Source organism: Cyprinus carpio, chromosome B7 (assembly GCF_018340385.1).
Source record: "Cyprinus carpio isolate SPL01 chromosome B7, ASM1834038v1, whole genome shotgun sequence".
Lineage (NCBI taxonomy): Eukaryota > Metazoa > Chordata > Actinopteri > Cypriniformes > Cyprinidae > Cyprinus > Cyprinus carpio.
Window position 1 is genome coordinate 19,022,169 of NC_056603.1, and position 14,899 is coordinate 19,037,067.

Genomic DNA, 14,899 nt, shown 5'->3' on the forward strand with positions numbered 1-14,899 from the left:
GGCAGGTGGACTAGTGAAAGCAGAAAAAAATATTTTTATTTATTTATTTATTTATTTATTTTTTACATATTATAGCTGCTGAATTTTGCACATATTGAGGTTGATATTATAAGGGACCCCAGCAAGAAGCGGCACTGCAGTAAAAGTGAGGAAAAATAACAAAAGTATTAAAAAGCCACATGAAAGGATAGCATAGGGCAAAGTCAAGCAATATTTCTGAGAAAAAAATGAGGAAGTCTGACATTGCACGTGTGGATCAAAAGACAAACACAAGTCAAATATAACTTTTTTTTATAACTTAATTTTTTTTATTTCAGTTCAAAGGTCCAAAAACAGAGACATCCATGTATAAAGATAGCAAACCAGCTTTACGAAGCTGATAAGGAGAGCCAATGAACATAACTGAAGTCTTATTAAGTTTGGTTCATCCAAATTTTTATCTCAGAAATGCAGTGTTAGAGAAAAGAAACAAACCCTTTGACCTGTGAATATAGTGAGTATAAATGGATTGAATAGAGTGAATATAAATCTGACTACCGATTTCACCCTCTGATTTCTGTTTTATGGACAAAATATCATCTTTTGTGTTCCACACAAGAGATGAAGTCATATAGGATTGGAATGATATAGTCATTAAAGAAGTCATAAAGGACAGTTAAGGATTACTGTAAAATATATTGTTCGGCAATCGAAGCATACTGTAAACAGCTGCAAACATTAGTTATATATTACTTATAAATCAACCTTTGATAAGAAAAGGATTTAAATACGGCATTTCCTTAATAAGAACACACTAAACCCTTTACCCCGGCGTATAAAAATGGTAAGTTAATGTGCAAGGTTTGCAAGTTTTCAGTGTGTGTTTAAATCATGAAAAATTGTCTTCTTTTGTTTGCAGAATGTCTTTCTTATGAAAATATTTCTCAGTCTCTCACTGAGTTTATGGTTCTGTGATGCTAAATCAAGTAAGTGTCATTTTAAGATTTAACTGAAACAATTTCTCTTAATAACTTAAAAATATTGTTTTCACAATATATGACCCATGTAAAAAAAAAAAGCATTTTTGTTAGTTTGTTTTAAATGTTTTTTCTACAGTGGGAGCTATGTATGTAATACAAGAGGCAGAAGCACCATGTATTAACATCAGTGATACCAACAGCAACCATGAGCTTGAAAAACTTCTGGACAGAATTAAATATGTTGCTCGAAGCTGCAAAGAAATCCGTGACAAGTATCATGTTTATGATGGTACAACCATTTTCAGTCTATATTTGTGATCTTAAGCACCAAACTGCATTTATTTGATTCATGAATACTTCCGTTCAATCAGACGGCCTGTACTATCTGATCTCATCAAGAGGGGTCCTTTACCAGACGTTCTGTGATATGACCACTGCTGGCGGCGGCTGGACGCTGGTGGCCAGTGTTCATGAGAACAACATGTATGGAAAGTGCACTGTTGGTGATCGCTGGTCTAGTCAGCAGGGCAGCAACCCAAACCGGCCTGATGGTGACGGGACATGGGCAAACAGAGTCACATTTGGAGCTGCGGAAGCTGCTACAAGTGATGATTATAAGGTATTTTTATTACATTAATGGATTTACAGCCATGGTTCAAGGGAAACAACCTAAAGGACAGTTAAGACATTGGACTGACAATGAAAATATGTTTGTCTACAACATTTTAAATGACAGTCTGTTTCCTTTCTGTCATAGAATCCTGGATACTTTGACATCGTGGCACAGGATGTGTCTGTGTGGCATGTTCCTAATAATGTTCAGTTGGAACACTGGACCACTGCCTCCATCCTGAGATACCACACTGAAAATCTATTCTTAACCCTACATGGAGGAAACCTTTTCAATTTATTCAAGGTTAGATAAACTTTGTACCATTTTCACAGAAATATAGGTAAAGACTAATTTTGTCATGAAATTAAATAAAACACTGAATATTTATCTTAATTTTTCCAGAAATTCCCTGTGAGGTTTGGAATCGGGACATGCAACATTGATAATGGACCTGCTATTCCAATAGTGTATGATACTGGAAATACGATAACAACCGTAAATCTGTATGGTCCTAATCCAAGAGGTATAGCGATACTTGAGCCAATATTTTTCAAATGAGCTACATCCATTAACAGTCATAAAATCTGTGTATTATTCAGTTCTGGTGTATTGCTTACAAGGCATCATCATTGTTGAGATCACTTTAATGAATGAAAGCCATGTTATATGTAGACCTACCATGACAGATCATCATCAGTGGTAATTTTTTATTTTTTTTCCAGAAATATTTCAGCCCGGATTCATCACATTCAGAGTCTTCAATACTGAAAAGGCAGCTATGGCTCTTTGTTCAGGCGTTAAACCAACTGGTTGTCACACCGAACATGTGAGTTAAAAAAAAAAAAAAAAAAAACAAAAATATATATATATATATATATATATATATATATATATATATATATATATTATATTATATTATATTATATTATATTATATTATATTATATTATATTATATTATATTATATTATATTATATTGTATTGTATTATATTATATTATATATAAAATACAAATTATTTTTGTCATTAGTAATGTATTCATGTTCTTGCAGTTCTGTATTGGTGGAGGTGGACACTTTCCTGAGGCAGCTCCTAGACAGTGTGGGGACTTTACGAGCTTCGACTGGGATGGCTATGGTACTAATACAGGATGGAGTGCTTCCAGAGAGATAACTGAAGCAGCTGTACTTCTCTTTTATCGCTGACACTCTGATCATTCTAAAGAGATATAGCATATTGATTAACACCTGAACATTATAAACACAATGAGGAATTTATTTACAACATAAATTCTTTATAATGGTCTATAAGTGCAGTTTGTTATGTGGGAATTTCAGATACAGTAAGCATGCTCCGACGCTTTTAACTGCTGAAAAAATTATTCACAGGTTAGCCATTTATTAAACAGCTTCTGCTATTTTCTGCTCCATATCCAGTACTGTATACATTAAAAATGTATACATTCTTTAGACCATTTTTGGTCTCTCAGTGTGTGTGCTAGTGTATAGGACACATGAGGAAGGAGAAGAGCATCAAACCTACACTCAGAAAAAAAAGTACAAAGCTGTTCAGTGCTCTAATTGAGGGGAGGCTGGGGGATCCAGGACCCCCCATAAGAAGTAAAAGATAGACTTTGTTAGCTTTATAAAGCTAGCATATGGTAAATGTTGTTAATTAATTATTACAATAATCATGTGACTAAAGTCTGTTTTTGGTTAGTTGTCATGTCAATGTAAATACCCCTAAAGACCACTAAGCACATGACATCATTTGTTTGGTGCAGCTAACATTAAAATGAAAATAATAAACCTCTAATTGGTGTCAGGAAGAGAAAGCTTCTTGGGTTGCTGACTTTGAAGGGTAATTTTCTTTCTCCCTTTCTTTCTACTATATTTATCCACTCTATGTAGGGGCTTTTGTGTTCTTTACATAAATTGGAAACACTCATTTTTCATTGTTACTATTTTAAACACTTTATTAATTATTGCAAAGTCATCGAAACTAACTCATGGCATGCAAACTAATTATTTTGTGAAATAAAGTCAAAAATAAGTCAAAACAGTTGTTTATGTCTCAGAAATATATGTGAAACTTTTTCGCAAAATCACCACTAGGTGGCGCAAAGGGTTGGTCCTTTGCTCAGAAAGGCTGGAATTGTGACATTTTCACTTGTACAGTAAATAAAGATAAAATTATTAATTAAAATAAACAAGTCTTTTAATCTCAATTTGAAGTTACTGACTGCTCCTTTATCACTGCTTTCTGAGACACAATGAAATAATTCTGCTCCTGCTGATCTGACAGTCACAGCCCTCAGTGAGTGTATTCTACTGATTATCTTATTACGACTTATCTTATTTTTTTAGACATTTCAATGTATTTTTATTGCATCTATCATATTTCTATCTATTGTTCCTGATCAACAGAAAAGCCTATTAGGCTATTTTGTGTAAGCATGTTTTAATATATTGTATATATAACATATATATTATAATTTTTTTCATATTCTGAATATATTTTATATTGCAAGACTTACATATTAGTACTTTAAACATAAATATTAGGCTAATGTTTACATATTAGTACATTTTAAAAAGGTTACCGCCCTTGTGATATGTTTGTACTTTTTTTCTGAAAGTAATTTATAAGCACCCGCACCTCCCACAAAAATCAAAGGAATGGTTAACAGAACAAAACAATATTACATATTTAAAATAATATTGCGTAAGTAATATAAATTACAATCATAATCAAGCACATATGCTATACAAAAATAAAGGAACCTTAAATGGGAATTCGCATTCTCTGAATTACCCAGAAGCCTCAACAGAGCTCGCCAACTCAGAGAAGAAAAACAAAAGAGAAGAAACAAAGTGAGAATTGATAGTACCTATCCATTACATCTTTGTTGTTACAAAAGAAATGTAAAAAGTGAAAGGAAAAAAGTGGTGCATTCAATAAACGCTATCCAGAAATACCTATTCTGCTTTGCCACAAGCTGACTGAAAAAAAAAAAAAGTTTAATGTGTAAAAGAGATTTGTCAACATCTGAACTTTTGCTTTTAGTCAGCAGTTTTTCTCACAAAAAATACAACCAAAAACATCTCTATTTCAGATTTGCAGTGCTGAGTTTAATTGTGCAGAATGGTTGTCCTTTTGCTTGCAGACTGTCTTTCTTCAAAAATGTTTTTAGTGATCCTTCTCAGTCTCTCACTGAATTTATGGTTCTCAGATACCTCAGCGACTTAATACTGGTTTTGTGGTGGTTCACCAAAAGGAAATCTTAAAAGCTTTTCACAATACTTTGGTAAGCCCAAAGTTAAATTGATACAAATAATTATTGCATTTTTTTTTTTAGCATAAAATAAAAACCAAGCATTTTGTCATGTCCCTGAGGCACTTCAAAAATACAAACTTTTTCACTTCAAAGTTTTACTTAATTAATAGAAAATTAATAACAAAATGTGCATAGTTTCTATGATTTTTGGCAATAATGTAAGCATTTATTTGTGTTCCTTTCTTGTGAAAAATATTTTTCTAAAAAAAAAAAAAAGCAAGATATTTTATAAAAACAGACTTTAAAGTTATGTCCCTTAGTCTGAACTCAACCCTTTCACATGCCCATAATAATTTAGACTCCACACAAATGTGACATCATTTACCACAAATTACATCATTCGGGTCTCTTTAATAGTGGTGCAGAAAATGTTTAGTATATCATACTTTTAATTCATATTTTTGAGGTGTATTGTAGTCAACTTAACCAAGTCAGATAAAATTAAGATAAAAAATAATTAATGATTCTTTTAATCCATATATACAATGTGCTTATGTTATTGTTGCCATATATGGTCTACTCTCCTAGTGGCCAGTTTAAGTGAAAAACCACAACAAAAGTCACACTCAACCCCATCACAAATAATCAGAATGAATCAGAATGAGCTTTATTGCCAGGTATGTTCACACATACGAGGAATTTGTTTTCATGCCAGAAGCTCCGCAGTGCAACAGAATGACAGCTACAGAACAAAAAAACATAATAAAAGAATAAAAATAAAAAAATACAAAAAAATTAAAAATAAAAATACAAATAAGTAGGTAAGGAATGACAATATAAAAATTGACAATTGTATGGCAGGTATATTACAATGACCAGTTATGTATGTACAGGTATATTATGTGCAAAAAATTTAAGGTACACTAAGTATGTGTTCCTGTGTCTGGCCGTTCTGGTGCTCAGTGCTCTGTAGCGTCGACCAGATGGCAACAGTTCAAAGAGGAAGTGTGCTGGATGTGAGGGGTCCAGAGTGATTTTGCCAGCCCTTTTGCTCACTCTGGATAAGTACAGTTCTTGAATAGAGGGTTGGAGGGTTGTACCGATGATTCTCTCAGCAGTCCGGACTACCCTCTGTAGTCTTCTGAGGTCAGATTTAGAAGCTCCAGATCTCCTGAAGTCCATGATCATCTCCACTGTTTTGAGCGTGTTAAGCTCCAGGTTGTTGAGAGTGCACCAGACAGCCAGCTCTTTAACCTCCTGTCTGTAAGCAGACTCGTCACCGTCCTGAATGAGGCCAGTGAGTGTGGTTTCAGTTGTTGGTGTACAGGGAGAAGAGCATTGGGGAGAGAACGCAGTCCTGGGGAGCTCCGGTGCTGATTGTACAGGTGCTGGATGTGTATTTTCCCAGCCTCACTAGCTGCTGCCTGTCTGTCAGGAAGCTGTTGATCCACTGACAGATGGAGGTGGGCACGGAGAGCTGAGTTAGTTTGGGCAGGAGGAGGTTTGGGATGATTAAAGGCCGAGCTGAAGTCCACAAACAGGATCCTCACATAAGTCCCCGGTCTGTCTAGGTGTTGCAGAACATAATGCAGTCCAATGTTTACCGCATCGTCCACAGACCTGTTTGCTCTGTAGGCAAACTGAAGAGGATCCAGCAAGGGTCCAGTGATGTCCTTCAGGTGGGCCAGCACCAATTTTTCAAATGACTTCATGACCACAGACGTTAGAGCCACAGGCCTGTAGTCATTTAGTCCTGTAATTTTGGAAATAAATGTATTTCTCACTGTTATGGGGTTGTAAACTTGTGACAAGGTTGAGTTATTTACTTAATTTAATAATAATTGAATAATATAAAATATATAAAATAGTCATGGTTTCAGTAAATATATATACTTACCAAATCATGACAAGTCATATTTTTGTAATAAATAAAAAAAAAATTATGTAATATGTCCATTTAAACTTGACAAGCATCATACATCAGAAATTGCACCCACATTTGCAGCAGAAAGGCAAAGTTGGCCATGCGGAAATGTTGACAGGGACGATATGAAAGAGAAACCAAAACCAAAAATTAAAATTGATTTGAAAGAAAACAGTGCATCCTTGTGGTACTTTCATACCTTTTATGGACTTTGACACTCTTATTTACTTGGCAGTCTATGGGACAGTCACAGGCCTCCCAGTTTTCATCCAAAATATCTTTAATTGTGTTTCGAAGACGAACAAAGCTTTGACTGGTTTGGAATGACAAGGGGGTAAGTGATTAATGACAAAATTTTCATTTTGGGGTGGAGTATCTCTTTAATATGTGCCTAATCTTATATATATATATATATATTGTATGTATATATTTCCATTTACCTAAAAAGACCTGGCAAACTATTGACCAAACCTGTCTGAGATTGATACCAGTTATCTAAAAATATGTGAAAAACAACACAAAAAAAATCTGACTCTTTATTATACCAAAATCCTATTGATATGTCACTTGCATAATAATTTGGAACGCAGTGTATTAAAGAACAATCTTGTTCCAATGACACTGAACTGTTGCATACTTTTAGTATATTGATAGTTTTACTATTGACAATAAAACATTGGACGTGTTATATGGTAAAACTCAGGAGGTTTACAGGTCTTTTCCCCTCCCCCTACTTCTGGTCCATATTCTCCCAGTATATAAACCCGTGGTACAAAAAAATCTACCAACTACAAGACTGGAACTGACAGTCTGAAGAAACTTGTGAAGCTTTGAGAGTCTGTTTTGAAATAACCGTTTGGGAGGTACTGATCTAACTTTCAGAAATATTTATAATTTTCAGAAATATTCCAATGACACTGCAGTTATTAGATGTATCACTGATAATATAGTGAAGATGAATACAGAGAGTTGATCATGAACTTTGTGGACTGGTGCAGCCTTAAACGTAATGCAAGTAAAACCAAATATATTATAGTGTATTTCCAAAAGAAAACATGGCACATCCCCTGTAACCATCCAAGGGGTGGATATTGAAATTGCAAAATCTTACAAATATCTGGGAGCCTACTTAAATAACAGGCTAGACTGGTGTGATCACATGAATTACTTGTATAAAAAGGGTCAGAGTCATATCCACATGTTGGGCATTGCTAAAGATGTTGTATGATACTGTTGCTGCATCTGTTATTTTCTATGCTGTTGTGTATTGTGGAGGAGTGATATCTGAGGGCAGAAAAAAAGACTTAAATGGTTAGTTCACCCAAAAATGAAAATTCTATCATTAATTACTCAGCCTCATGTCATTCCAAACCCGTAAGACCTCCGTTCATCTTCGGAATACAAAATAAGATATTTTTGATGGAATCAGAACCTTCCATAGACAGCAATGTAATTACCATGATCAACATCCATAAATGTAGCAAGGAGATCTGAAAATTAATCCGTGTGACATCAGGGGTTCAACCATAATATTACGAAGCTACGAGAATACTTTTTGTGCAAAAAAAAAAAACACCTTATTCAACAATTCCTCTCCTCCACGTCACCATAGTGCCATAGACGCGGAGGAGACGAATTGCTGAATAAAGTCTTTTTTTTTTCTTTTGCGCACAAAAAGTATTAGTTCCCGGTCTTAGTTCCTAGTCTAATCTAGTCTTGTTCTTTGCCTGACTTCCCATGTTTAGACCCTAGCCTGTTTATCTTGTTTCTTTGTGTTCTCTGCCTGCCCTGGATTTTGCTTGTTCTGGATTACCCCATCATCGCGTCCTGTTTGGATACTGTATGCTTCTCGCCTGGACTGTAGCCTGTTTTGGATTACCCCTTTGCTCTGCCCCTTATGTTTGCTGATGTTTTGACCCACGCTCATGTTAAGCCTGAGACACACTGCATGATTTTTGGCTGTCCCAGACGAAAGATGGGCATCGCGAAACAGTAGTGGCGATTTCTGTGATCGTGGCTCCTAATCGGTGGTCCTATGTCGTACAATGAGAGAGGTTCAAAGACGCCCGTTGACACAGTCTTGCGACCAAAGGTAGTCTACGATAATTTTCTGGCAGTGTCATTAATTCAGCATGATCATCGCACAGTATGTTTGCAGTTACGACCCACATTTACTGACCAACCAATAAAAATTTGACATGAAATCAACGCGACATGGCGCTAAAACATAAAACTGCTTACCTCAAGCTCTTATTTCTTCCTCTTTCGCCGCTTCCCCTTTTTTCAGCACACATAAAAACTACAACTGTCAAAATGAGATTCATTATGCTCTTTTTGTTTACCACTAGTGCATGCTAATGAAGTTTTATTCTTCTGTAGAAATGTGCATCGTAGCCTATGAGTCAATAGGTGTCATCATCGTACAGTCTACATGCATGTCGTACCCAAGTTTATTAGATCCATGTTGCACAGTGTGACCAGCAATGATCTTATAGGATTGCTAAAATCGTGCAGTGTGTAGAAGGCTTTAAGAATACTCTTTTGTCTAGCCCTGTTCAACCTTGTTTGCCAGTGTCGATCTTTGCCTGTTGTGACCACGTCTCTGTTTAATAAAAGCATTGCATATGGATCCGCATGTCTTTCTCAGTCGCCCCATTACACATGCTTTTTGTGAGATATCATAGAACATAACACAAAGAGAGAATTGGGCAAGACCAATAAAGAAACCAGTTGTAACAAAGTTCGTAGTTCAGTAAGAAGGAGGCGGGAACTGGCGAACATTCAAACAAAAACTTTAATAATAAAATAAACCCAAAAGAGTGTGATAGCCCCTCACAGATGACTGTTCTGGATACTATAGTACAGTTTGCAACTTTTGTACATACATTTGGTCAACTAAAATCAACTGTGTAGCAAAATCTTTGTATGCTAATAATGATTTAGGATTACAAAAGAACAAAAAGAAAAATAATGAAGATTGTTGATTCACATGATAAAAACCATATACAACAGAAGACTTGTGTTAGGTGTGAATGGAATGGTTGGAGCTAAGTTTATTATACCTTTAGCTATAACATACTGTATATGATGTTTTTAGGAGCTCCAAAGAACCCTGGAAACAGAGGTTCTGGTACAAAGTAATAATTGTTGGATTGGAATAGAGAAGAATGTTTTATCTCAGAGACGAAGACATTGCTGGAGTCAGAGCCCCAAGAACCCAGCAGGAAAGTGGTGGTAGACCCAAATCCACACTATTGGACACTGGGAGCGGCCCTTTATATGCGAGGATCCAAACGCGATTAGGATTATGCCAACGTGAGATAATATACTACTGAAGCATAAAAAAAAAAAAAAATTTGAGTACAAAACAAGCGGCCACGCGCATCTTCTGACTTGGCCAAGCTAGAAGCATCGACAGTGCTCGATAAATCAGAAGAGGGAAACGCACGACAAAAACGTAAGAATTTTTAAACCATACAATGCAATAAAGAACAGAAAGAGAGTAAACTAAGTAGAAGTTAATGTTGTATTTTATCTACGTTTTTTATTTCCTGATGTAAGCTATAAAAATGCACAAGACTGCATGTTCTGTAGCCTATGGCATAAATAAATTTCTAGAGTATAAACTTCCACATTGCTGTATGTTGGATATTGACTGCAAGAGATTGAACAGGATTCACGCTTTTTACTGTTTGTCGATGCAGAAAGAAAAAGACAAGACTGTTTTATTAGAAAGGTAAACATAGGAAACGCCTCTTAGACAAAACAAACGGTACATGCAGAATTACAGTGCATTCTTTGCACAATTTCTGGCGTTCCTGGACTTTGTCGGTCCACAGATTCTCATTTACATCACAACGATATCATCCCTTACAATGAAGCGCTTCACACCTTTCCCTTCAGTAGTGAAAGTCAAGATTCACTTGAGAGCAATTCATCAGTATGAATCAACTTGTTATGCTTGACAAATTACAGTATGGCTGTGTGCAGAGAACAGCGATGAGGCAGGCAGTTGCTGTAACAAACTGATAATAGAAAAATGTGCTTAATGTGTTATTGTGAATAACTTTTCTCCTTTTTTTTTGCAAAGTACAAAAATGTTTTTTCAGGGATCATTCTCAGTCTCGCACTCTCACTGAATTTATGGTTCTGTGAGGTAGCATTAAGTGAGTGTATTTTTTTCTTCATTTAAATGAATTTATCTCATTTCGTATCAAAATATATTACACTATGTCTTTATGTTTCATATTTTAGCAACTCAACAAGAAGCACCATATATTATTATGGATGAAACCAACATCAACCCTGAGGTTGCAAAACTTCTGGGCAGAATTAAATATGTTGCTCGAAGCTGCAAAGAAATTCAAGAGAAGTATCATGTTAATGATGGTACAATCTTTTCTAATTATTTTTGCAATCTTAAGCACCAAACTGCATTTATTTGATTCATGAATACTTCTGTTCAATCAGACGGCCTGTACTATCTGATCTCATCAAGAGGGGTCCTTTACCAGACGTTCTGTGATATGACCACTGCTGGCGGCGGCTGGACGCTGGTGGCCAGTGTTCATGAAAACAACATGTATGGAAAGTGCACTGTTGGTGATCGCTGGTCTAGTCAGCAGGGCGGCAACCCATACCGGCCTGATGGTGACGGGACATGGGCAAACAGAGTCACATTTGGAGCTGCGGAAGCTGCTACAAGTGATGATTATAAGGTATTTTTATTACATTAATGGTTTTACAGCCATGGCTCAACATAAAGGATATTAAGACACTGGACTGACAATCAAATGTTGTTTATCTAGAAACTGAAACAGAACAAAACTGCATTATATAAAGCACTATATAAATTAATGTGACTTGACTTGACAGAATCCTGGATATTTTGACATCGTGGCACAGGATGTGGCTGTGTGGCATGTTCCTAATAATAGTGAGCTGGAACACTGGACCACTGCCTCCATCCTGAGATACCACACTGAAAATCACTTCTTAACCCTACACGGAGGAAACCTTTTCAATTTATTCAAGGTTAAACAAACTTTGACACCATTTTTAAGTTTGAAACATTGACAGACATATAGGCAAAGCTAAATGGATATTTATCTTAATTTTTCCAGAAATTCCCTGTGAGGTTTGGAATTGGGACATGCATCGTTGATAATGGACCTGCGATTCCAATAGTGTATGATACTGGAAATGCCATATCAACCAAATATCTGTATGGTCCTAATCCAAGAGGTACAGCAATATATCTTAAGCCGATATTTTTTCAAATATTTTTAAAGAAAATAGCTAAATTGATTGACAGACATAAAATTGTATTATTCAGTGATGCTATTATTTAAGCCATCATCCCTTTTGTAACCTGATTACTTTACTGTTGTACAGTATGTGGATCTACCATGCAGGGGCGGACTTACCCATTAGGCAAAGGTAGGCGACTGCCTTGGGCCCCCAAAAGCCAAGGGCCCCCTAATGCTTTTCATATAGGAGATGCGCATTAAGCGCGGACACGCGAACGGTTGCTGTTTACGGTGTTTATGCACGACAATCGTCTGCGCGTCCGAGTTGAACGTGCTTCTTGTGTATCCAGCTTGTAGCAAAATGAAATTTTATGCATCTAAAGCTGACTTCCGCACGAGCGCGAGGTCCCTCTTTCCCAGCGCGCGCACACTTCTCTCTCTGCGTTCAGCGCGCGGCTGAAAGGAGCTGCGCTTTCAGTTAAAACACTGATATGTTGCTTCTCTAATTTTACATATAAGTATAGTTGAAATCACAGCACAGCTATTGTCTTCAAGCTTTTCTGTAGCCTATTTGATTTTTATCAGACGACGGCACGATTATATATTTTTGTGCAGATTAACTTCTCGGAATGGAGAGCTAGTCTTAATGGGTCGCGTTTCAGTCACTATTTCATATTCATCCCGTTGTCTGACAACAAACAGTCAAATTTATCAATGAAAACAGTTTTGAGAATTTAGCTACATCAAAATACAGTATGTGGCACAGAGAGGCAAACAAATTTAATAATAAATAATAAATGTACATTTTGCATGTTCAGAAGTGAGCTGCCCTGTCATGCGAAAATGCAAACAGGTTTTGTGTAAAGTGCTCAGTGCAAAGAAAAGAGAAGTAATAGGAAGCTAGTATTTCTGTTTTTTTTTTCATGTGTCTAATAGACATGAACAAGTTCTTTGAAAAACATCTATGACCTATGAAACATGTCTACTCTTCATGCTCTGTTAACTGGTTTCACTAATAATAAACATTTATTGCATAAATTAATTTTTGCATTACAAAAAATGCCTTAAAAGAAAGTGTTACAGGTGTGCATATTGACACAGAACAATGAGTTTTAAGATATGTCAGAGCAAGATATTTTCAGTTGGGACAGCTCAAACATGCATTTTAGTCTGGGACTAGCTTAAGCCTTGTCTGTGAAACCATGGGGAAAATATTAATTTATAGTACATTTAGAACAGATAAAAATGTGCGATTAAGTTGCTATTATTCACAAGTTAACTCATGACAATCATGCCATTAATTGTGATTATATATTTTAATTGATTGACAGCCCTAAGTTAAAATGACTAAAATAAAATGTAGGCTTACGCTGGTAACTCACATTTTCATTTTACCTGATAAAGTACCATTTATGAACAGAGCTGTTTTGTTTAGAGCTGTTACCGGGGAAACCACTATATTTCTGACTCCAAAAGCACCTATACTGGCAGAGAATGAATGTGCATTTTCAATAATCCAGTCTGCAGTTTTTGTTCAGACCAATGCGAATATTCACTCACATAAATCTGTTTTAAATAATATAATAATTTATACTTCTGACTCATCCCAGAAATATAAAGTTTCAGTTGTTAGGTTTATCATTTTATAATTTATTTTGTTTTATGTTAAAACAAAAAAAACGGTAAATCAATTGCTATTTCGTGGTCTACAACATGAAATAATAAAAGTATCTGCTAAATGAATAAATGTAAATTAAAGAATCCCATTAGAACATGTACATAAAAAATGTAGAAACATTGGACACAACAATGTGGCACCATTGTGCAGCAGCAAGCATCACGACAAAAAAGGACCTCGAGGGTTGATCTAGGTAAATGTGTGCAAATGTATAGGGCCCCATTCCTATATTTGCCTGGGGCCCCCAATTCACTAAATCCGCCCCTGCTACCATGACAGATCATCATCAATGATATATTCTGTGAATATTTTTTTAGGAATATTTGAGCCAGGATTCATCACATTCAGAGTCTTAAATACTGAAAAGGCAGCTATGGCTATTTGTTCAGGTGTTAAACCAACTGGTTGTCACACCGAACATGTGAGTTAAAAATAATATGGGTTATTTTTAATAACATTAATGAACAGAATTTGTGATATAATAATTCAGACAGACAATATTTCATGGTTGTGTAAACATGAAAAGTGCAATTACAGTAAAATAAATCTACAGCACTTATGTTATTTGAAGAAATGCACATTGTGTTGCTAGTAATGTACTCATATTGTTGCAGTTCTGTATTGGTGGAGGTGGACACTTTCCAGAAGGCGTCCCTAGACAGTGTGGGGACTTTACGAGCTTCGACTGGGATGGCTATGGTACTAATACAGGATGGAGTGCTTCCAGAGAGATAACTGAAGCAGCTGTACTTCTCTTTTATCGCTGACACTCTGACAAGTCTAAATTCTTCACTGAATAACACCTGAATGTTATATGCACAAAATTTATTTCATTACAATATATATCCTTTATTCTTTATCATTCAGTCTGTACTCTAAGAATACATTTGCGTTCTTTGTGTTTGTGACTGATGGAAAAAAATAACCTGTCAGATTAGCCATATATTGAGCCCTTTATATCTAACATACTTTAAACATACTTTCAGTGTTCATGCATTTCTTTTTACAAGTGTTCAAAAGTGGAACAAATGTATAATGTTTCAATAAAACAGTGGGCTGCCAATACTTATCAACAAGTCTACAAGTTACTTTGACAATATTTTATGAATACATTTGTGAAGATTTGCTCATAAATTTAAGCATTTAAGAGCTAGCATTCCTAGTTATTTATAAACACTCATTCTTTTTCCAAATTCTTTA

The 14,899-nt window shown here is 35.6% G+C and overlaps 2 protein-coding genes across 2 annotated transcripts; both read left to right on the forward strand.

Annotated features, from left to right (window-relative positions):
- The first annotated feature begins 770 nt into the window (after positions 1–770).
- Positions 771–3,893, forward strand: LOC109098776 (intelectin-like). The gene is made up of 8 exons (XM_042727720.1): positions 771–823; positions 899–965; positions 1,096–1,248; positions 1,331–1,578; positions 1,717–1,875; positions 1,975–2,095; positions 2,295–2,398; positions 2,624–3,893. The coding sequence occupies exons 1-8, from the start codon at positions 821–823 to the stop codon at positions 2,774–2,776; spliced, it is 1,008 nt and encodes a 335-aa protein (XP_042583654.1). The 5' UTR covers positions 771–820; the 3' UTR covers positions 2,777–3,893.
- A 6,257-nt stretch (positions 3,894–10,150) lies between these two features.
- On the forward strand, positions 10,151–14,764 carry LOC109098786 (intelectin-like). Its single transcript, XM_042727719.1, has 8 exons — positions 10,151–10,229; positions 10,863–10,938; positions 11,027–11,161; positions 11,243–11,490; positions 11,648–11,806; positions 11,896–12,016; positions 14,017–14,120; positions 14,314–14,764. Exons 3-8 carry the CDS (start codon positions 11,056–11,058, stop codon positions 14,464–14,466), a joined length of 891 nt encoding a protein of 296 aa, XP_042583653.1. The 5' UTR covers positions 10,151–10,229; positions 10,863–10,938; positions 11,027–11,055; the 3' UTR covers positions 14,467–14,764.
- The last annotated feature ends 135 nt before the right edge of the window (positions 14,765–14,899 follow it).

What these genes read in the sequence shown, in the direction of transcription:
- LOC109098776 (XM_042727720.1), top strand. An exon ending in CAAGTATCATGTTTATGATG is followed by an intron (nt 1,249 to 1,330) that starts GTACAACCATTT and finishes CCGTTCAATCAG; the next exon opens with ACGGCCTGTACTATCTGATC. An exon ending in GTATGGTCCTAATCCAAGAG is followed by an intron (nt 2,096 to 2,294) that starts GTATAGCGATAC and finishes TTTTTTTTCCAG; the next exon opens with AAATATTTCAGCCCGGATTC.
- LOC109098786 (XM_042727719.1), top strand. Translation starts at nt 11,056, where the DNA reads ATGGATGAAACCAACATCAACCCTGAGGTTGCAAAACTTCTGGGCAGA. An exon ending in CTACAAGTGATGATTATAAG is followed by an intron (nt 11,491 to 11,647) that starts GTATTTTTATTA and finishes TTGACTTGACAG; the next exon opens with AATCCTGGATATTTTGACAT. An exon ending in ACCTTTTCAATTTATTCAAG is followed by an intron (nt 11,807 to 11,895) that starts GTTAAACAAACT and finishes TAATTTTTCCAG; the next exon opens with AAATTCCCTGTGAGGTTTGG.